This window comes from Aquarana catesbeiana, unplaced genomic scaffold (assembly GCF_042186555.1).
Source record: "Aquarana catesbeiana isolate 2022-GZ unplaced genomic scaffold, ASM4218655v1 unanchor233, whole genome shotgun sequence".
NCBI lineage: Eukaryota > Metazoa > Chordata > Amphibia > Anura > Ranidae > Aquarana > Aquarana catesbeiana.
Genome location: NW_027362661.1, coordinates 3,881,193 through 3,905,805, shown reverse-complemented (window position 1 = coordinate 3,905,805; position 24,613 = coordinate 3,881,193). Strand labels below are relative to the sequence as shown.

General features: G+C 45.4%; 1 protein-coding gene across 1 annotated transcript in view; it reads right to left on the bottom strand.

Annotated features, from left to right (window-relative positions):
- The window catches only part of LOC141121831 (uncharacterized), a 163,941-nt gene that overhangs the window by 64,941 nt on the left and 74,387 nt on the right, over positions 1-24,613 (bottom strand). Inside the window, exons 12-18 of the mRNA XM_073611547.1 lie at positions 11,453-11,586; positions 11,243-11,366; positions 11,029-11,126; positions 10,712-10,939; positions 10,416-10,631; positions 10,167-10,305; positions 7,719-8,943 (exon numbers count right to left, since the gene is read on the bottom strand). Coding sequence (XP_073467648.1) covers positions 7,719-8,943; positions 10,167-10,305; positions 10,416-10,631; positions 10,712-10,939; positions 11,029-11,126; positions 11,243-11,366; positions 11,453-11,586 — 2,164 coding nt within the window. The remainder of the gene's footprint in view (positions 1-7,718; positions 8,944-10,166; positions 10,306-10,415; positions 10,632-10,711; positions 10,940-11,028; positions 11,127-11,242; positions 11,367-11,452; positions 11,587-24,613) is intronic.

Below are 24,613 nucleotides of genomic sequence, written 5' to 3'. Positions count from 1 at the left end.
ACCACTGAACTCTCTACCCCATGCTTTATATTGAAATGTTTCTGACCATTGCACTCCATGCACAGGACCCTATAAGATATTCTTCTGACCGCTACACTATGTTGAGCTGCTATATATGACATACTCCTGACCACTGCACTCTGTATGCCCAGCTGTTATATAACATGCTGTACTTACATCTAATCTCTTTAGTCTTGAGCACTGCAGAGCGGGGTGACGCAAAGACAGAGGGCCTCTTTGTCCATATGAAGGTCTGATACTTAAGGATTCGGAATGTGTTGCTGCTATATATACGGATCAGGAGCCATATTTAAGGCTTCGGGTAGCGCTTTAACTTAAAAATTCTCAGACCTTGTTTGGCAATCCGACATATTTGACTCCTTGTGATCACCAGGCAAATCGAATAGGCAAATTCCTGTATTTCTGATATTATCGTGCATTATTCATGCTTTTGGTGGGCATCTATTGACACCCCCGCTGGCAGTGCTTCATCCATTTTTCTAAGTTATATGGTGGAACATTTCACATGTAAGACAAAATTATGACTGCATATACTCTTATTGAATACCCCTGACGAAGGTGCTTGAACCAGAAATGTGTTGGCTACTGGAGATCACTATATACTGGAGAGTAACACTATCTTTTTGTCATGCATACCATGTAACCTGACGTGTTTTTTGTCTTGTCTACGCTGTTTTGTATACTTGTGTAGTATTTTTTTATGTCCTTTTTAACCATCGGTCATTATATGATCGAGTGATTTTATGTATCCCTAATAAATTATATTTTCTAAATTCATATGTGTGGTTGCTGTCTACAAAGTCCCAACAAGGGGGGATTCTTTTTTCTTGATACACAACTAGGGATGTGGCAACAACACACTGGTCTGACATAGTGAAACCTTCTTCTTTGCTGATCTCTTTAGTCTGGGCTTAATATGATGTATATTACTGACCACTGCACTCTGTACACTGGGCTGCATAGAACATACTCCTTATCACTACTCTGTACACTGGGCTGTATGTGACATACTCCTTACCACTGCACTCTGTACACTGGGCTGTTTAGGACATACTCCGAGTCCTTACCACTGCACTCTGTGTACTGAGCTGTATAGGACATACTCCTTACCACTGCACTCTGTACACTGGGCTGTATAGGACATATTCCGAATCCTTACCACTGCACTCTGTGTACTGAGCTGTATAGGACATACTGCTTACCACTGCACTCTGTACACTGGGCTGTATAGGACATACTCCTGTCGGGGAAATTTGGCTGTACGCTATGCACACAGCCATAACTCCTGATCTCCTGTCCATCCAATGATATAACGTACCTTCTGATCGTATGTCTCCCCTCTGGTTCCCCATTTCCCAGTAAACAGACATTACCACATTCTTACGTCCTCATCTCAGCATGACTCCCTCACCCTGAGCCATCCATCTGCTTTTATTTACATATCAACAGGAAGTCCCAAACTTGAGGGTGTGCCTCCAACAGCCAAACGCCTCCTACAAAGTTTGTGACCTCACAGGAAATGAACAACACAGGATGTGAATGACCAAATAAAGATGTAACACAGGATAAATTAATATATACAATAAACGATGACTAAAATTCAGCTGATAGGAATCCTTATTATACATTTTTCCAGACAACAATGCATGCCTGGATTATTCTACTGTCTTTGTGGACAAGAGATTATCGGCAGGCGTTCACTCATGAAGCCACAAATATGTTGATCAGGCACACAGGGGCAACATGAGCGCACACTCGTTAAACCGATAATGTCTTTGCAGAGCAAACACACCCCCCACCAGACGATCGTTCTGTGCATCGCACAGGGGCCCTTAGCTGGCGGACATGTCCCCACTCCACAAACATTTCTCTACATCCCCAAAGAGCTTTTCACTACCAAACAGATCTCAACCAGCGTCAGTCTGCCCCAGCCTGCTCTTTAGAGCAGGCTGTAGGAGTGCTAACACTATGACAATACATATTAAAATACATCTTCATAAAATTTCCATAACACTCCTTACTACTGCACTCTGTACACTGGGCTGTATAGGACATACTCCTTACCACTGCACTCTGTACACTGGGCTGTATAGGACATACTCCTTACCACTGCACTCTGTACACTGGGCTGTATAGGACATACTCCTTACCACTGCACTCTGTACACAGGGCTGTATATGATAAATTCCTAATCACTGCACTCTGTGTCTCGGGCTGGACATGACATACTCCTGACTTTTTATGATTTTTTTTATTTCACTACAGTTTCTGGTTGCTCAGTAGTCAGTATGTTATTGAAGATCTTCCTGAAGGTTAGCTGAGTGTTGAAAAGCAAATGTGATGGGAGAGTTCCATTCTTACCAATGATTGTTCTGAGGTTTATGTGTGTCTGTTAGACTTCCCCTTGTGGCACAGTCATTGAATTATATTTTGTGGATATAAGGGCTGTGGAATATGTTACCATGTACATAGTGAGTAGGCCTACAATTTAGGCCCTTCCCACAATTCAGCACAGAGCACCACCTATTTATTCTCCTCCAGGTACCCAAGGTTGAACCACCAGGAAAAAAATAACTTTGCCCTGTACTGTACTGCCTGGAGCACATTGGTGGATCTCCTACATCTGACAGTAAAGCTGTGAGTGAGGCCAGAAATCTGCTTCATGATTGGACACGATATGAATCCTTCCTCATCCCATTCCTGGTTATGGAAATCTATGAAATTACCAGTCCGGTATCAGAGTATCGGCAAACACGAGGATTCAATATTTTACAGACCTGGATAATGGTGGAAATTGCAAAACACCAAATTATGATGTTCAGGGAAACCTTTCCAAACCTACCTACAATGGTGGAATAATTTGTCACAGAGACCAGCAGTACCCTTCTGGAACATTCCGGTGAAGAATAAGTGCGCTCTCAGACATTGTCACAGGGGGAGCTTTCCAAACCGATTCTGGATGGCTTCAACGGACCCTGCTATGTATGTTGGGCCCTACTATCCCACCTACGGGCCTGGCATTATCATGGTGGGTGCCACTCGGTAGAGGAAAGAGACACCAGAGAACATCCTCTCACTGATCCCCGTAGCTAGAATGACCCCGGAAGTGATGAGTATTAAGTGACTTCCGGGTTCAGTGCTATCATTCCTGACTGCTGTGGCTGGAGAAGCTGTAAATGGAGCATGATCTGCTCTCCATTATCTTCAGTGGAGGACAGGAGAGACATGAGTGGTCTGATAGACTCCTGATGTCTCATTAAAGAGAACCTGTCACAATAAAATTCTATCACATGGGGGGCTATCTGCCCCTATGATAGCAATAAAAGGGAAAAATGTAAGTTATGCTTAAACACTGAAAACCCTGCCCCTAAAATCTCCCCACGTACATACAAATATGAATGACATTTTCCGGGCACCTACATAGAAAAACATTGATTACACTACACATATTACATAACGCCATGCATGCCAGAGTGAGAGCAAACATTCTCCATTATTCTGGGTTACCTCTACACAGAGGACCTGGAAAGGCTTTTAAAGCGTCACCTATGGGCCACTATTGAGGACCGAAGTTTGTCATCATTTCATCAGCACACACAATTACAATGCTGCGTACACACGATAGGATTTCCGACAACAAAATCCATGGTTTTTTTCTGACGGATGTTGGCTCAAACTTGTCTTGCATACACACGGACAGACAAATCTTGTCGGAAATTCCGAACTTTAAGAACGCGGTGACGTACAACACTTACGACGAGCCGAGAGAAATGAAGTTCAATAGCCAGTGCGGCTCTTCTGCTTGATTCCGAGCATGCGTGGAACTTTGTGCGTCGGAATTGTGTACACACGATCGGAATTTCCGACAACGGATTTTGTTGTCGGAAAATTTGAGATCCAGATCTCAAATTTTGTGTGTCGGAAATTCCGATGGAAAATGTCCAATAGAGCCTACACACGGTCGGAACTTCCGACAACAAGCTCCCATCGAACATTTTCCGTCAGAAAATCCTATCGTGTGTACGGGGCATAAGGCTGGACATGTCGTGTATCTATTTACTTGGCACAACCTCATCTTTTATATTTTACCAAAAAAAAACTGCATTTGTGTGCTCTAGAATGTTATTTAGTGTATTTTTTACATAAATATACCCTTGATAAATCATTGAACTAATATCATGTGACATATAAAATTGGGAACTACCACCATTTTATGTTCCAGTGCCTCTGCTTTCAGAAAATATATGTTTGGGGGTTCTAACTAATCTTCAGGTCCAAAATGTGTATTTTAAAGAGTAAGTCCACCTTTGGGAACATGTTACACCTGGAACATGTTCCCACTGCTGCAGCCTCTCCCTGATCTGCCACCTCTAGTGACAGAGAGCTGGGGATCTTCTTCCTGAACTCGCTGTCACAATAAATAAAAAAAAATGCAGGTGTGTGGGTTTCTGCTCACCCACATCATTCATTTACAGAGTTCCGTGAATAGAAAAACTAGAAGTACCATTATACTTTGAGGCTGACAGCTTGTAGCAGCTTGTGCTAGTGAGCTTTCTAGGTAGTTCATTGATGGTTGCTGTCATTGTGTAAATACCTGCCCATGTGAGGTACAAGCAGACAGTTTGCACTAACAGTCTGCAGGAGACCTGCATTGCACCCACAATCTACTGATCGCAGGTGCAATGCTCCTAATAAAAAAAAAAAATGAAATGCACATTTTTTTACCTGCAAAAAGATGTATATTTTTTTTTAAATGTGAACTTATCCTTTAACATGTGTGCAAAAAAAAAAATGCAAACAGTGAAATGTTTAATGTGAGCTAAATAGACTCACTTTGCAGTGGTCACCCTCTAAACATTAGAGCTCCCCCTAGCTGCAGCCTGGTAATAACTGTAGTTCAAATACTCTGGCTGGTCCCACTATCTTGTCCCAGATCCACAGTGTAAGTGCAGGCACATGGATTATCCGCACTTCTGGCTCAATAAGTAATCTAGGGGATTGCTTTTTCTGAATTTATTGCAGTGTAACTTGGTTAAGGCAGAGGGAGCAGTGGGGTATTCCAGAATGTTGATCAGAAGTAGGGTGACGCCATCTCTTTGCAACTAATTCTTGAAAAGTCCCTTAGACAGAGCTCTTGGGAAGTGGACAGCTCTGGGCACCAAAGCAATGTCCCAGGCTGGCGAACCTCAGTCTTAGAGAAACAGCAGGGTTAACATTCGCCCAGACCCTGCTTTTAGGTCTATACTCACAAGTCCTTGGGTGATGGGGGGCCATTCTCAGCATCAGGCAGACAGCTGTGTAGTGGAGTCTCCGGACTGGGTCCCGGGTTCAATCACCCTTCTCTAGATTGCAGTGACTCTGAAGATAGGGCCCCGGCCTTTCGGTAGGTGGGGACATCACTGGGCTCCTGGTAAAGGTGCAGGGTGGCCTGGGAGGGTCTCCTACTGGACAAGGACCTAGACTGATGCAGCCCCAGACTATTTATGTTCTCTCTAGCTATCCTCAGAACACGCCCCCTCAGGGATTGGTTGGGACCTACTAAATATTCAGACTGCTCACTGAGCCTCCTCCACTCCTATGTTCTAGTGCCTTCCAGAAAGCAGGGAGAAGCAATCAAGTGTGCAGCCTGATCAGTCCAAAGCAATCAGCAGCAGCTCCACTAATTACAGAGGAGCATTACAAAAAAGGGAAAACATATTCCTGACAGCCTAGCACCTAACTATGAGGGTGTATATAACATTGCTAGGAGGGGTATTTATTTAGCTGCTACATACCTTCCACTTTTAAATAAAAAACTCCTTACATTTAGGAATCTATTTATTAAAAACTGCATAACAGTTTTCCCTGTGAAAATGCATGTACATTCCTTCTGTGTGAATGGGGTATTAAACAAAAGTTCTTATGCCGTATACACATGGTCAGACTTTTCAGCTACAAAAGTCCGACAGCCTTTCAACAGACTTTCGACGGACTTTATAACGACCGGACTTGCCTACACACGATCACACCAAAGTCCGACGGATTCGTACGTGATGACATACCCTGGACTAAAATAAGGAAGTTGATAGCCAGTAGCCAATAGCTGCCCTAGCATCGGTTTTTGTCCGTCGGACTAGCATACAGACGAGCGGATTTCTGGGTCCGGCGGAGTTACGACGTAAAGATTTGAAGCATGTTCCAAATCTAAAGTCCGTCAGATTTGCAACTGGAAAAGTCCGCTGAAGGTCCGGTGAAGCCCACACACGGTCGGATTGTCCGCCGGATTTGGTCCGTCGGCGTCCGTCAGACCCGTCCGTTCGAAAAGTCCGACCGTGTGTATGCCCCATTAGGCAATTTGCTGAGCTGGTCGAAAGTTTTCCATTGATTTTAAATGGAAATTGTTGCATTTGTTCACTAGCTGGCGCTAGTTCCTATTATACCTAGGTTCCATAATGGCTGACTGTGGTATTTTAAGTTTTAAATGAATGGCTGGTTTTATCAAAAGAGAGATATTAAAGTTATTTATTCAAAGTTAAAAAAAGGAGTAAAGACTCCATAAAAGGTAATATCTCATAACTGTAGATGCATAAAACAACCGTTTGTGCGTTAGTAGATAGCGAAGGAAATATGTATCACTCCGTTTCGCCCTAATAGAGGGCTTCTTCAGGATTCGCTTTTCAATGTTTTTATGCTCTTATTGTTCAAATGAGAGTCAAAAAACATCAGCATTGCAATGTGCACACATGCCGAGAAAAGACCACACACTGTGATAAAGTGTATGAGTAATCAATAAAAGAAAGAGATTGCCTTCATAGAAAAGTCATCAAGTGAACATAGTCCATAAATATGTAAATTCATTGTACCCAGGAGATATTGGTCAAGCCATACAATTAGGAAGCAGTATATCTGTCCTACAGCAAGAACCCAGATGTCATGCAAGAGGGAGTCCTATATAGTAAACAAAGATTAATAAGACCAGCAAGTTCACCTCATAGGAGGCATAAAGTGGACTTCTTTCCTTCAGTGTCTACTGTACTGACAACTGCATGAGTATGATCTCAGGTATCCGTATGAAGCTATGTCTGACGAAGGAAACAAAGGGGTCTACTTATAGAAAATTCATTGAACGAATGTGACAAGTATTCATCCAGCCCTGACAAATTATAGCCATATTTTAATTAATACAGTGATTTCCTATCATTGTCAGCTCCATCTAGTGGTGATAATGGGGCAACTTTCCTGAAATACCCCCATCAGTAAAAATAGTGCAATATGATATTATGACCACAAGATGGAGCAAATGATCATATGAAATAAAATATTACCAAAAATTGTCACGGTTGGCTGAATGCTGGTCACATTCATTCAACACGTTTTGAAACAGACCTCTAAGTGTTTGTGAAAGCTTACACTACAACAGATAATGACTCCATTTTTATTTTTCTACTGCTATCAATGGCCAACACGGTACAACACTTCATCCATGTCTTTGGTGATCTCTGATCTCCTTATGAACGGTTTCTTACATGATGAAGATCAGCCATGGAGTATATCTGAGGTGTATATCAGGGTGTGCTTCTTCCCCACATTGGAGCTGTGATGTCCAGCAACATTCATATAGAAGACATTTCCTTGGGCTAATACACCTCGAGGGTTGTCTGGGATCCCAGATGTACAGACAGGACTTCAGTGAGGAACAATTCCCTCACTCAGGATACGGCTTCTCCTCCGTATGAGATCTCTGATGTTTGTAAAGACTGGACTTTACTGAAAAACATTTCCCGCACTCAAGACAGGAATATTGCTTCTGCCCACAGTGAGATCTCTGATGTTTGTAAAGATTTGACTGCTGTGAAAAACATTTTCCACACTCAGGACAGGAATACGGCTTCTCCCCCGTGTGAGATCTCTGATGTCTGTAAAGATGGGACTTCTGTGAAAAACATTTCCCACACTCAGGACAGGAATACATCTTCTCCCCCATGTGAGATCTCTGATGTGTGTAAAGAATGGACTTGTCTGAAAAACATTTCCCGCACTCAGGACAGGAATATGGCTTTTCCCCCGTGTGAGATCGCTGATGTGTGGAAAGTTTGGACTTCTGTGAAAAACATTTCCCGCATTCAGGACAGGAATACGGCTTCTCCCCCGTGTGCAATCTCTGATGGGTGTAAAGATGATGCTTCTGTGAAAAACGTTTCCCGCACTCAGGACAGGAATACGGCTTCTCCCCCGTGTGAGATCTCTGATGTGTGTAAAGATGGGACTTCTGGGAAAAAACTTTCCCACACTCAGGACAGCAATACGGCTGCTGCCCCGTGTGAGATCTCTGATGTGTGTAAAGACTGGACTTCTGTGAAAAACATTTTCCGCACTCAGGACAGGCATACGGCTTCTCCCCCGTGTGAGATCTCTGATGTTTGTAAAGATGGGACTTCTGTGAAAAAAATTTCCCGCACTCAGGACAGGAATACGGCTGCTGCCCCGTGTGAGATTTCTGATGTGTGTAAAGACTGGACTTCTGTGAAAAACATTTCCCACACTCAAGACAGGGATACTTCTCCCCTGTGTGAGATCTCTGATGTTTGTAAAGATTGGATGTCTGTGAAAAACATTTTCCACACTCAGGACAGGAATACGGCTTCTCCCCTGTGTGAGATCTTTTATGCACATTAAGTTTGTATTTAGAACGGAAACATTTCCCACACTCAGTACAGGAAAGCCTCTTATCTGTTGGAAGGAGGGCACCGTCCCTCACAGTCTGAGGTTCCTCAGGATAAGAGGAATACGATGGTCCATCTACACTGTGTGGTGCCGGATGGACATTTGAGGTAGTCGGGTTTTCTCCTGGACTATACTGTGTGATGTCCTCATCTTCTACTTTACAGTCTGGAGACAAAGTGAGACAATCCTCTGAGGTTTTCCTCATCTCCCATCCATCTACTAAAATAAAAATAAAAAGATTATTACTAGACATGAGCAGATTGGTTCCCCTAAACCAGGACTCCGCCCACATCAGACAGCTTTGTCTCTGAGGATCTTACAATTCCCCCCTCAAGGTAACTAGTAAATGGGTCCTCTGATCTCCTACCAGTTCATAGCTTTATTCATGGACCTTAGTCAGAGAGTGAGGAAACAACGAGAACTGTCTTTTATAGGAGTGACAGTGATGAGGGGATTATAGGACGAGTGTCCCCACCCCCTCTATCACTCATTGTCATCTTCCCAACACAAGAAGTCCTGCACTTCCTTATTTAGTTTATGATTTAGTCATGAATAACAGCGGGGCTGATTCCCACCAGAGGTCAGAGAGTGAGGATGGGGGAAAACAACCAAGATGAAGACTGGACTGATCCTGAAGCACTATGATTTGGTTATTGATTCCTCCCTCATTATCACTTTCTGTTTAAGGGTCCAAAGTTTAAAGGATAAAAGTCCGTGCTCCAATCAAATCATCAGATATAAAAATGTCCAGCTGGTAGAAGATGGGAGAAACAAAAGAGAATACATATTATGTCTATATATAGCAGTGGGTAGAGGGGAGAGAGCAGAAGTCAGAACTATGTAATGTACAACATATTGTATAAGATACAACAGATAGGACTATATAGTATCAGAATGATGTAATGTACAACATAGAGTATATAGTGCAGGGGTCAGGAGTATGTAATGTACAATATAAATTATATAGTGTAAGGGTCAGGACTTCAGTAATCAGTGGCAGATTAAATGTTTACATGAGACAAGTTTCAGAGGTCCCACACCCCTGTCTCCCATCTCCTGAGACTGCACTCAGTGACTTGGGTCTGAGATTATACAGACATATCCCTCCACCCGGCACAGCCAGCAAACATCAAGTATGTGAGCCTGGGAGAATTGCTCTGTCAGAGATCTTACTAGACTCACATTAATGCTTATGGTGAAATTCTACATTTTGTTGCCAGCTGAACCCCAGAATCTCCATAAATCCAGTCTAGATACATAAATTGTGTCTGCAGCACAGAGAAGGAGGATTATCCGAGAGAAATACAGGAATACAGGACAGGGAACACAGCTCAGGAAAGTGACCAGGGGATTACAGGCTGATATCACCCAGTCCCCACCCTACTCTGGACCAATCAGTGAGCAGTATGGGTGGAGGAATGTATTTAGTGTTAATGACCCACCTGTGCTGATCTCTGTAGGAGTGTCCTCCTCTATAAATGTCCCCGTTATTCCATCCTCCTCCATAGACTGCTGATCATCCCACACATACCTCTCTTCTTCTGCTTTAACCTCAAATTCTATATCGATTGGATCTCCACTCTAAATCAAGAAAATTAAAGTGAATATCATCTGTAAAATATAAGCTCACATAAAAAAAATACACATCTCATCTCCACAAGTCCATGTTGTAGATGCTTCGTCCCACCAACCTTGTAACACTGAGGGATAGTGTGATCTTCCTGTGTGGAATCCCGGGAATACAGAGGACGGGGACATCTCTCTGGTGGGTTCCTGGTATTTGGTGGCTTCATCTTATCCTTGTGTCCTTCTGATAACTCCTCCATCACTCCATACTCCTCATCCTCCTCATCCTCCTCTTTATACTCTTCTTTAACATCAATATTATCATCCCCGAGGTTTCCACTCTGCAATATATAATAAAACATTCATTGTAACAAACATGCTGTGTATAAATCAGAACTACCAATAATTGTCAATCATCTACCTGATGATGGTGAGGGATGGTGTGATCTTCCTGTGTGGAATCCCGGGAATACAGAGGACGGGGACATCTCTCTGGTGGGTTTCTGTAGCTGGATGACTCCACCATGGTGTCCTGGTACAGATCTTTGTGTTCTTTTAGAAACTCTGACTCCTCCATCACCCTATCCTCATCATCCTCCTCTTTTATCTCTTCTTTAACCTCAACTTTAGAATCTCTCAGGTTTCCACTCTGAATATAGAATAAAAATGACATCAATGGTAACAATGCAGATAATGTACGGATCCTAATGATATTATCAGTGATTGTTCCTCATCTACCTGATGATGGTGAGGGATGGTGTGATCTTCCTGTGTGGAATCCCGGGAATACAGAGGACGGGGACATCTCTCTGGTGGGTTCCCATTACTGGATCCATCTGTAGGAAACACACACACTGACTGAATACATTGTTTCTATGTGTTTATCAGATGATGGGGGATCTAGGTGGACCCTCCGTACTGCTCTCTCCTTTACAATAAAGTCTCCTCTTACCCGGTGATGTGAGGGGCGGCTGATTGTCCATCATGACGTCCTTGTAGAGATCCTTGTGTCCTTCTAAATACTCCCACTCCTCCATGGAGAAATAGACAGTGACATCCTGACACCTTATAGGAACCTGACACACACAATGATACAGTCACCATCCAGACACATCCCTTGTCTGTTACTGGATAATGTCCCAGAATTCCCAGCACGGCTCACCTCTCCTCCATGATCTCTCTGGTGACTTCTAGAATCTTCTTTGTATTTCTCTATTCTATCAGGGGGAGGGAGGGAGGTGGAGGCAATGTGATGGTCATATGATCTCCAGACTTCACAGGAGGAAAACTCTAAATCTGAATACAAATAGTAAAATTAAATGATATTCCCAGAATCCTTCTAACCTCACCATTCAAGTTTCTATTTTATTAAAGCCCTACATCAGACTGAGGTATAATTTACCCTTCATAGGACCCCAATATTACATAGGTTAAAGGCTTGTAGCAGGTATTCTGACATCATTACATACAATGCAGGACCAACAGTCCCACTTAGGATGTGGGTGGACCCTTGGCATCCTCACTTACAAATGGTCCCAAAAATGTGTCAAAATTGTCCGATGTGTCCGCCACAATGTCACAGTCATGATAAAAATCACAGATCGCCGCCATTACTAGTAAAAAAAAAAATTATAAATAAAAATGCCATAAAACTATCCCCTATTTTGTAGACTCTGTAACTTTTTTGCAAACCAATCAATAAACGCTTATTGTGATTTTTTTTACCAAAAATATGTAGAAGAATACGTATCGGCCTAAACTGAGGAAAAAAATGTTTTTTTATATATTTTTGGGGGATATTTATTATAGCAAAAAGTAAAAAATAATGTGTTTTTTTCAAAATTGTTGCTATTTTTTTGTTTATAGCGCAAAAAATAAAAACCACAGAGGTGATCAAATACCAGCAAAAGAAAGCTTTATTTGTGGGGAAAAAAAAAAGACGTCAATTGTGTTTGGGAGCCACGTCGCACGACCGCGCAATTGTCAGTTAAAGCGACGCAGTGCCGAATCGCAGAAAGTGCTCTTTTCTTTGGCCAGTGAAATGGTCCGGGGCTTAAGTGGTTAAGGGACAGGTTTTTTTAGGGCAGTGTGGGTTGTCAGCGCCTGGGGCCGGGCAAGTAATTTGTGAGTAATCTGTGAGGTGCAAAATGTAGGACATGGGGTGCAGGAGATGGATGCATGTAATGTGGTGCAGGGTGCAGAAGACAGGAAATGGAGTGCAGGGTACTGGAGAAGGGTTTAGGTCACCACAGGGGTGCAGTGTACAGAATGCAGGACATGGGGTGCAGGGTACCAGAGAAGGGTGTAGGTCACGCAGTGATTCTGAGGATGAAACAACAAGGTCAGTTACTTTTTTAGAGCAAGGGGCGGAGCCAAGAACTTCACAAACCCCGTCCCCGTCACAAAAAAACAAAACAGGATCTCAAAAACAGAAGCAGACCAAAACACCTGGCGACCGAACATACACGAGAAGCCAAAAAAGACACTAACTAACTTACCCCCCGAAAGTGACCAACACGGGCTTAATGACTTGAGGGTAGTCAACCTATTAAGCCATAGTTTGAGTCCAGATCACATTAGTCTCCTTGCCAAAGGCATGTCTTTTTCACCGACATCCGCTATGGATGAGTTTACCGTGTATAAGGATATTATGCTATTCTTGAGAAAAGTCTTCCTACGGTCCCTATATGAAGGGAAAGGCGAGGTATCAACATCCAATACCATTATTGATTCAGATGACCAAAAAGCTCTGGACATTTTGAATTTATTATTGGACGAAAATCTAGGACATAGTGAAGAGCCCCACACACTAACTAAACGATCAGTCGATCTAAAAATCAAATCACTAAAAATGCCCCCCCTGTCTAAAAATAGACGGCTAAGTCTCTTTCTTGAGATGGTTCAGTCTAACCTCGAGAAGGTGAATTGGCATAAACGAGGCATGGACAATCTAACTGAGGGCGAGAGAAACGCCCTCGTCGATCTCAAAAAGAGAAAAAATATTGTAATAAAAAATAGTGATAAGGGGGGCAATGTCATCGTTTAAGACGACACACACTATGAAAAGATAGCAAAAAAACTACTTTCTGATGCGACCACCCACCGTAAATTAGACCACAACCCCTTCCCTGCACTAGTTCAGGAATTAAACCGGAAACTTACTTTTGCCAAGGATGAGGGACTGCTGACCATACGTGAATTTCAATATCTTTCCGTTCAAGAGTTCAACATACCTACCTTTTACATAATTCCTAAATTGCACAAGAACCTAAAGGACCCACCAGAAAGACCAATCGTCTCGGCCTGTCAAGGCCCTTTTGAGCGAATTGGCAGGTATTTGGATCTCCTACTGAAGGACATGGTCACGGGTCAAAAATCGTTTGTGCAAGACACTCGTCATGTCCTAGCGAAATTATCAGAATTCAAAAATCTCGACCAATTGGGCGAAATTTGGCTAGTTGGCATTGACGTCGAGTCACTGTACACCTCAATACCTCACGGAAACGGGATTAAAGCAGTTGAGACCTTTTTGAACATCACCTATCCCGAATCAGGACCACAAAATGAGTTTCTGATCGATCTTTTGAAATTCATGTTGGGGAACAACTATTTTCAATTCTTAACGGCTTACTACCAGCAAATTCGTGGCACGTCTATGGGGGCAGCGTGGGCACCTTCCTACGCATGCCTTCATCTGAGTTTCTGGGAGGAAGATGTGGTGTACTCTTCATCGATGAAACGTGACCACGTTCACGCTTGGTTACGGTACATCGATGATATTTTTTTGATATGGCAGGGCACCCAGACTAAGTTGCTGCAGTTCATTCATGAACTCAATGACAACACATTCAATATTCACCTGACATATTCCTTCAGCCAGGTAATCTTTTCTTGATCTGCAAATTTGCCTGGAGAATGGACAACTACATACTTCCACTTTCCGCAAGGAGATGGCAGCAAACACCTTTTTGAGTGCTAGTAGCACCCGCACTGGATTAAAAACGGCATTCCGGTGGGCCAATTTTTACGCCTAAAAAGAAATTGTTCAAAGGCTAGTGATTATCGGAGGGAGAGCCACGATCTCTACATTCGATTTAGAGAGCGTGGCTACTCACACCGGCAAATCAAGCGAGCAAGGAGGAAAGCAGCGATACGGGATCGCCAGAGCCTGCTATCAATTGAGCCAACCAGTACTCCCACCTCACCTGACCAAAAAACAGTAAGAATAATAACTACTTACGGATCCCAGTGGAATGACATTCATTCAATTTTAGACAGACATTGGGGCCTATTAGTCAATTCGCCAGGTTTGGGCAAGATTGTGGGCATGTCTCCCCAGTTGGTGGCCCGATGTGCCAGGAACTTGGGAGATATGCTGATCCAGTCAGAATTCACCCAGAAACCAGATAATTCCTGGTTATCAGATTATCCACGAACTTTATGCATGTACCCTTGTAACAGATGTCAAATCTGCCCCTATGTACATAGGACCTCTACTTTTACGGACGCTTATGGTAAGGAGTCATTCGAAATTCGCAACCTGATCAATTGTTCCACATCACGGTTAATTTACATGATAACTTGCCCATGCCCCAAAATCTATATTGGAAAAACAAAAAGACAGTTAAGAACCCGCATTGGTGAACACTTGCGAGAAATCAATGATAAAACAAAAATTCCTGAAAAACCCCTAGCAAAACATTTTGTTCAATTTCATGGGGGTAGTTCTCGGGGTATGATGGTTAAAGGTATTTATTCCTTAAATTTGCCCCCTAGACGTGGCGACTTTGATCGTCTACTCCTACAAAAAGAAAAGAGGTGGGTGTACCATCTAAAGTCGCTCATCCCTGTCGGGTTAAATACGGATTTAAATTTGCAATCCTTTTTACCAACTTAGATGATTTCACCAGTTTCATCCTTATTTCTGTTCCAATCATATTGGTGCATTGGTATTTTGTACTAATATATGCCGATATGATTGGTACCTTTTTCCTGCTCTAAAATATTCCAATTATCTTCACATACATTAAGGAGTGTGTCTATGTTTATGTTTGTGTTCCACCTTTTCTCCTCTTGTATTCTTACCCCCCCTTTTTTATTTATTATGTCAGGCATTGTAATTATAATAATCCTTTGGAAGCTTAATAGCAATATCTAGTCACTTTGAAATTTGATCAAAAGACTTGAGCTTTCTTTTCAGGGTACCTCATCACTGTTCAATAATAAATTTTTTCAAAAATGACGAATAGATAAAACCAGAAAACCAGAATTACTAAAGCACGATCAGTTCACCTGAGATCTATACACAGTAAAACTTAAACACATCAGGGCGGTGATTGAACGCAGCTGTCAAGATATAAAGGAGTGCCATCACCAGCCCTGGTATCGTCCATGATGAAGCTACGCTAAAGGCAATAGCGAAACGCGTTGACGTCATCAACGCTGATTCGTCACGGGCGCCGTGCCTCGGATGAAAGGAACTACGAGGAGGTAGTCGAAAGTGTTAGGAGATTCGAGCCAGCCTAATTCTGCCTAATCCAACCGCCCGATCTGACACCCGATAAGGACTGAGTATTCCCCTCTATGTGTCATGGTTTTATGCCCCACATAGGAAACTCTTGAAGCCGGGTGATTTGTGACAGCGGGCGGACGTTTCGGCACCATTCCAAGGAGGAGTTTGTGTTTGCGGAGCACTATTCGTATTTCCCGCTATCCCTCCAGCCACAGACGCTGACCTTGGAGCCACGCTCACTACCAACACCGATCCTCCTTTTACGAAGAGGGCTTTACTATGCATCATCAACTTTGATTAAAGCCTATAGGATTAACCTCCAATGAAGCCGTAACAGTAAAATTTCTACCTTTATTCATTAATTAAAGTGTTTATTTCGTATTTACTACCTTACTGTCAGTGACTTCTGCCATAAACATCAATGTGGATCATCACTATGAATTGAACACTGCCACTTTACAACTCTATTCATCTAGGATTACTCCATTTGGACTGGCTACAATTCAGTGGACTTCTACTGCTCTCATTTAAACCACCAGGCCAATTAGTTTTTCTTTGACTGCAGAATCACGGTACATTGACAAGCAGCAGTTAACCCTCCACATCCCTCCCCTTTCATCCAATCCCATTCATGCACAAGGATCTTCCCTGATGTCAGCCGTTTTTTTTTGGATTATAAGGGAAATTAATGTCCCATTAACTTAACTTACCAAATTTATCAACCATCCCAATACTGGTCAACAATTAGCAAGATCCTTAAGCGTCCGGATGTTGATTTTTGTTGTGTGTTATTTGTTTTTTGTCTCTTTTATCGTTTTTTGTCGTTCAGTCTGGTTTTTTTACCAAATCATGCTTAAGCAATCGGGTCTTATCAGACCTAAATAAAGTCAATATATTCCACTTTTAAGCCACGGTTATTGCACAGTGATGATTAAGTGTTTTTAATGATTTAATAAAGAGATTTATATTTTTTGGCAATACTGTTACCAATTTTTTGATAATATATATTAAATATTGTTGCCATAGTAACCCCTTACCTGGACACTAGAACCGGGTGTCCCCCCCCCCCTTTCTTGTTTATGTTGAATATGGTTACAGCAACAGTTTAATATTACCAGTTGGTCACTTAATTATTTGACCAATTTTAGGTGTCTCTTGTTCCCAACCCACCCCCCCCCCTCTCCCCCGTCCCTTTAATTTAGTTTACCAGAGAAGGGTGTAGGTCACCACAGGGGTACAGTGTGCAGAATGCAGGACATCGGGTGAAGGGTGCAGAACATAGGACATGGGGTATAGGATACCGGAGAAGGGTGTGCAGGTCACTGCAGGACGCAGGACATGGGGTGCAGTGGAAGGGTACAGTGTGCAAAACGCAGGACATGGAGTACAGGGTACCAGAGAAGGGTGCAGGACATGTGGTGCAGGGTGGAGGTCACCGCAGGACATGGGGTACAGGAGAAGGGTGGCGTTTGCAAGACATGGGGTTCAGAACTCAGGACATGATGTGATGGGTGCAGAATGCAGGACAGGTGATGCAGGGTGCAAAACATGTGGTGCAGAACACAGGACATGGAGTGTAGGATAGTAATCCAATCCCCTCCCCCTGTGTCCTCCTGCATGTCCTGTACATCTCCCCCAGCAGTGTGTGAGAGCAGAGTGGATGGAGAGGACATCTTGTGTACATAAAGCAGCATGTCCCTCCCTGGCTGGTTTCTTAGCTGGCTGCTTTGCAGGCTTGTCCTGGTTACTCCTGTAAGGACTCTGTAGTCCTGTTTCTCAGCACCTTGTGGAGATCTTTGTGGCAGTGCCGAGGTGGCTCCATGTTGGAGATTCGGTCCCGCTCCTTCCTCTCTGTTCTGCCGGAGGGCTCTGCAGGGACACAGGCAGCTGTGGGTGGAAGCAGGAGCCGATGGTGACAGTAATGCGGCCGCGGAAAGGAGAAAGATCGGCAGCGGGAGCTCAGTGAGATGAGTCCTCTCATGTCCTGTCCTGTCCAGTCCACCCCTCACTTCACAGGTCGGGAGCCATCATCTCCTCCTCCCCTCCCCCTCCCGCCTGGCCCCACATTCCTGTCTGAATAATGTGTCCGGGTTTCAGGAAGAAACATCATTCAGACCAATAGTGAGAATGGGCTGAGAGGAGCCCAGGGGCCAGGACGCCATTTCTAGTCACCATGGTGACCTGGGATTTGTTGAGCCCTGACTTATGGTGACCATAGAGACATGGAAAGTCAGCTGGTTCAGCAGGGATCGGTCACATTTCCATCCATGTGTGGTCACTGCCGGATAAAAGTCACTCCATCAGCCAATAGCTTCATCACTGATCTGTGTATTCTGAGAGCGGAGGAGCGCCCCCCATTGTCAGAATACAATAGTGCAGCGGGGAGGATTCCCCCATCCCCCTCCAATGTGTGGATGGGGGAATCGCTTCAGTTTTTTCCTCTCATCCCGCTGGATGAACGATAAAACTGAACCATGTATGGCCAGATTTGGAAGGAAGATATATTAATCATTAGTGATGGACTCCAGTGTGTTGGAAACCCCACATTTCCGATCCCACCAGGAAGCCGACACTTCACATCGCTAATCACAGACAGGGAGACATTTCCCGATCTGTGCAGACTGTCTGTGATTAGCGCTGTGTAGTGTCGGCTTCCTGGCGGGATCGGGAATGTGGGGTTTTCAACACACCCGGTCCCGAGCCCATCAATATTCATCAACTGATCCCCCTGAAGGGGTTATTCTACATTTCCACACTATATATGTGTGTATCATCATCTGCTGGAGATAAAAGACATCACAGTGACTATGGAGGAAGAGGACGGACATGACGGGGGGTTACTGGGTGTAAATAGAAAATAAGATCTTATTACCTCCTCTACTGCCCCTTCCAGCAATGTCTCCTCTCTACTTCCTCCAGACTCACCTCTCACCCGGAACTTCCTGTCTGTACCTGACATCACTTCCTGTCTTCCGAGCCTGGAGCTCCACATTTGACAGGAAACGTGTGGCCTCCACTCCACTTTTTTTTTTTTTTTTTAATGAACTTTAATGTAACAAACATTCAATTAGACATTAGAAACAATGTTTCCCGTCACATCTGCATTTCCTGATGGTATCTGGCTGCAGACTGGAGCTCCACTCTGCACAGGAGTCATGTGACCTCCACAGATTTTTTTTAAAATCAACTTTAACCCTTTCGCTGCCAGAGTTGTTTTTGCATTCTCTGCACACCTGTTTAAAAAAAATCATTTTAGGCCTGAAGATTACATAAAACCCTCAAAACATGATATATTTTCTGAAAGCAGACACCCTAGAGAATGAAATAGTGGTAGTTCCAATGTTTTATATCACACGATATTACAGCAAAATTTCAGTAAAAAAAATACACTAAAGTGAATTCTAGGGCAAACCCCAATTTTGGTAAAATATAAAAGCCGGGGTTTGCACCGAGTAAATAGATACCCAACATCAGCCCCTCAGGGATACCATAACTCGGGTCCCTATTACCCACAACAGGAATATAGATCCCCACAAAGATCAGGGAGACCGCAGCAGACTTAAAAAGTATTTATTATCTAAAACCACAGAAGGGGTCACCCAGAACACTGGACTTAACCACTTCCGGACCGCCGCACGCCGATATACGTCGGTACTTTGAAGAGGGATTTCTTTGTTATGGCAGCAGCTAGCTGTCATAACCCCGGTATCCTCTTCTTCAGCAGGCGGTCCGGTTTCCGATCATAGTGGTCTCTGTGGCGGATTCGCCTCAAGATCACTTTTATCGGCGGCAGGAGAGGAGCCCCCCCTCCCGCCGCTTACCAAAGCCGTCGGTAGCGGCGGAGGCGATCAGATCCTTCTCCTTGGCATGGAGACGAGTGAGGAGAAGATGGCCCCCACCCGTCTCCATACCATTGCAGGGCGGCAGTGTTGCCAACCCCCTGAAGTGAAATTTACTGGCAGGATGACAAAATTTACAAACGGCACCACTTTTTTACTGGCAAAAATCATGAAAATTACTGGCAGATCCGCATTTTTTACTGGCGCTGCAAAAAAGTACCTAAAGTTACTATTTTCAGTGCTAAACAGTGCAAGTATAAATATTTGAACTATAAACATATAGTTAGTGCTATTAGCAATGTGTTTAAGCTAAACAAAAGTCAAAAAACATATTTCTCCATTGACATGAAGGTCAGGTTACTATAACCCAGCTAGCACTAGGTTCCCTCCTTACATCAGAGTCTGCAGGGATCCCCCTTACAGTGAAAGGGAACTCTTATGTAAAGGGGAAGGCTGCAGATCATGATCTAAGGGGGAACTCTGATGTAAGGGGAGGCTCTGGTGACCAGAGACTACCTTATATCAGAGTCCACTGTGTTCCCTTTACATCAGAGTTCCCAATTACATCAGGGTCTGCAGATTGAGTTCCCCTTTGCACTGTAAGGGGCAATCCTGCAGACTTTGATGTAAAGGGGAATGCCAGGAACTCTGATGTGGTGGGCACTCTGATGACCAGAGACCACATTCCGCAGAGTGAATACACTAAGGTAAGGGGAGTTACTAATTTAGGGGGAAACCTTTATATCAGTGTCCCTTACGTTATTGTATTCACTCCCCCTTACATCAGCAACCCCCCTAGACTGACTTGCCGGTGCTGTCACTGACCTCCTCTCAGGTGCAACATGCAGGGCTCAGTCAGTTGGCTCCAGCTTGGTGGTTCTGGTTTTCCTATGGTCTCCTCTCCACAGTCCACACACGTCTGACTTCTCCCGTGACCCCATGATCCCGGCGGCGCTCCCACTCTTGACTCCTTTCCCGACTCCCCCTCAGAGACTGCAGACATGATGTAGGAATAGGTCAGAGGCTGCGGACAGGAGATGGTCAGAGGCTGCGGGCAGGAGATGGTCAGAGGCTGCGGACAGGAGATGGTCAGAGGCTGCGGACAGGAGATGGTCAGAGGCTGCGGGCACTGGGCAGGAGATGGTCAGAGGCTGTGGGCAGGAGATGGTCAGAGGCTGCGGGCAGGAGATGGTCAGAGGCTGCGGGCAGGAGATGGTCAGAGGCTGCGGGCAGGAGATGGTCAGAGGCTGCGGACAGGAGATGGTCAGAGGCTGCGGACAGGAGATGGTCAGAGGCTGCGGACAGGAGATGGTCAGAGGCTGCGGACAGGAGATGGTCAGAGGCTGCGGACAGGAGATGGTCAGAGGCTGCGGACAGGAGATGGTCAGAGGCTGCGGGCAGGAGATGGTCAGAGGCTGTGGGCAGGAGATGGTCAGAGGCTGTGGGCAGGAGATGGTCAGAGGCTGTGGGCAGGAGATAGTCAGAGGTTGCGGGCAGGGGATGGTCAGAGGCTGTGGGCACTAGGCAGGAGATGGTCAGAGGCTGCGGACAGGAGATGGTCAGAGGCTGCGGGCACTGGGCAGGAGATGGTCAGAGGCTGTGGGCACAGTAGATGGTCAGAGGCTGTGGGCACAGGAGATGGTCAGAGGCTGTGGGCACAGGAGATGGTCAGAGGCTGCGGGCACAGGAGATGGTCAGAGGCTGCGGGCACAGGAGATGGTCAGAGGCTGCAGACAGGAGATGGTCAGAGGCTGCGGGCACTGGGCAGGAGATGGTCAGAGGCTGCGGGCACAGGAGATGGTGAGAGGCTGCGGGCACAGGAGATGGTGAGAGGCTGCGGGCACAGGAGATGGTCAGAGCAGAGGCTGCAGGCACAGGAGATAGTCAGAGCAGAGGCTGCGGGCACAGGAGATGGTCAGAGGCTGCGGGCACAAGAGATGGTCAGAGGCTGCAGACAGGAGATGGTCAGAGGCTGTGGGCACTGGGCAGGAGATGGTCAGAGGCTGCGGGCACAGGAGATGGTCAGAGGCTGTGGGCACAGGAGATGGTCAGAGGCTGCGGGCACAGGAGATGGTCAGAGCAGAGGCTGTGGGCACAGGAGATGGTCAGAGCAGAGGCTGTGGGCACAGGAGATGGTCAGAGCAGAGGCTGTGGGCACAGGAGATGGTCAGAGCAGAGGCTGTGGGCACAGGAGATGGTCAGAGGCTGCAGACAGGAGATGGTCAGAGGCTGCGGGCACTGGGCAGGAGATGGTCAGAGGCTGCGGGCACAGGAGATGGTCAGAGGCTGCGGGCACAGGAGATGGTGAGAGGCTGTGGACACAGGAGATGGTCAGAGCAGAGGCTGCGGGCACAGGAGATGGTCAGAGCAGAGGCTGCGGGCACAGGAGATGGTCAGAGGCTGCGGGCACAGGAGATGGTCAGAGGCTGCAGACAGGAGATGGTCAGAGGCTGTGGGCACTGGGCAGGAGATGGTCAGAGGCTGCGGGCACAGGAGATGGTCAGAGGCTGTGGGCACAGGAGATGGTCAGAGGCTGCGGGCACAGGAGATGGTCAGAGCAGGGGCTGTGGGCACAGGAGATGGTCAGAGCAGAGGCTGTGGGCACAGGAGATGGTCAGAGCAGGGGCTGTGGGCACAGGAGATGGTCAGAGCAGAGGCTGTAGGCACAGGAGATGGTCAGAGCAGAGGCTGTGGGCACAGGAGATGGTCAGAGCAGAGGCTGTGGGCACAGGAGATGGTCAGAGCAGAGGCTGTGGGCACAGGAGATGGTCAGAGCAGAGGCTGAGGGCACAGGAGATGGTCAGAGCAGAGGCTGCGGGCACAGGAGATGGTCAGAGCAGAGGCTGCGGGCACAGGAGATGGTCAGAGCAGAGGCTGCGGGCACAGTAGATGGTCAGAGCAGAGGCTGCGGGCACAGTAGATGGTCAGAGCAGAGGCTGCGGGCACAGGAGATGGTCAGAGCAGAGGCTGCGGGCACAGGAGATGGTCAGAGCAGAGGCTGCGGGCACAGGAGATGGTCAGAGCAGAGGCTGTGGGCACAGGAGATGGTCAGAGCAGAGGCTGCGGGCACAGGAGATGGTCAGAGCAGAGGCTGTGGGCACAGGAGATGGTCAGAGCAGAGGCTGCGGGCACAGGAGATGGTCAGAGCACAGGCTGCCGGCACAGGAGATGGTCAGAGCAGAGGCTGTGGGCACAGGAGGTGGTCAGAGCAGAGGCTGCGGGCACAGGAGATGGTCAGAGCACAGGCTGCCGGCACAGGAGATGGTCAGAGCACAGGCTGCGGGCACAGGAGATAGTCAGAGGCTGTCACTTCTGTCACTCACTGACGTCCTGCCGTGGCCGGGCCTGGTAACGTGGCCGGGCCTGGTAACATGGCTCCTCCTGCTCCTGCTCCCCCCGCTGAACCGCCGAGAACTGAAGAACGAGCGGCGGCCGGCAGCTTCTGTTTAAAAATGGCGCCAGGCGGCGTCATTACATTACTGCGCATGCGCCGGCCTGCCGAGCTCGTACGATCTTTCCCGAGTCCTGCAGGCTTCGGAACGGCGCATGCGCAGTTGCATGGCCGGCCCGCAGCCATATTTTTTACGGGCACCGGCTGCCCATAACGGGCATTCACGGGCGCCCCGAAAATGGAGTGATTTTTACGGGCTGCCCGTAAATTAACGGGCGGTTGGCAACACTGCAGGGCGGAAGCGACGTCAAAACATCACTTCCGCCCATAGCTCTTAAAGGGCCATTTTTTTTTTCTTCAAATTACAATTTTTATTTATTTATTCATTTATATTTTTTTTTATTGCAACTTAGTGTAAATATGAGATCTGAGGTCTTTTTTGACCCCAGATCTCATATTTAAGAGGACCTGCCATGCTTTTTTTCTATTACAAGGAATAGGAATAAAAGTGACAGAATTTTTTTTTTAAAAGAACAGTGTAAAAATAAAAAATAAAAGGTAAAATAAATATAATTAAAAAAAATTTAAACGCACCCCGTCCCGCCGAGCTCGCGTACAGAAGCGAACGCAAGCGTGAGCAGCGTCCGCATATAAAAATAGTAATCAAACCACACATGTGAGGTATCGCCGCGATCGTTAGAGCGAGAGCAATAATTCTAGCCCTAGACCTCCTCTGTAACTCAAAACATGCAACCTGTAGAATTTTGTAAACGTCATCACCTATAGAGATTTTTAAGGGTAAAAGTTTGTCGCCATTCCACAAGCGGGCACAATTTTGAAGCATGACATGTTGGGTATAAATTTACTCGGCGTAACATTATCTTTCACATTATAAAAAAAAATTGGGCTAACTTTACTGTTGTCTTATTTTTTAATTCAAAAAAATGAATTTTTTCCAAAAAAGTGCGTTTGTAAGACCGCTGCGCAAATACGGTGTGACAGAAAGTATTGCAACAACCGCCATTTTATTCTCTAGGGTGTTAGAAAAAAAATATATAATGTTTGGGGAATCTGATTAATTTTCTAGCAAAAAAAAAAAAAACAGTTTTTAACTTGTAAACACCAAATCTCAGAAAGAGGCTTGGTCCTTAAAGTGGAGTTCCACCTACTTTGACAACTCTTCAGCATCCCTCACTAAACTCTGCACTGCAAATGAATTGGATATTTTGTTAATTTTTTTCTCAGCACCTACTGTATATCTGCTGTATTTATTTTTTACTTCCTCCTCCCTGGCCGTGGCTCATCGCATCATTTCCTGTTTGCAATGCCTTCTGACACTGCCGTTGCTATGGAAACCTGACCTGAAACCTATTACACTGCTTGTGCTGCACTGAGCATGTGCGAGATCTGCAAGGATGAGATCCAGGAAGAAATACAGTCTGGCTTCAGATGCCCACACTTAAGATGGCCACAGCCTGCTGTAAGTATATAAAATAACAAACTACTGCTATAAACTAACAAAACAGACCTTAGTTTACAGACTAACTTTACTAGAATACATTAAGCTTTGTGTATTATATG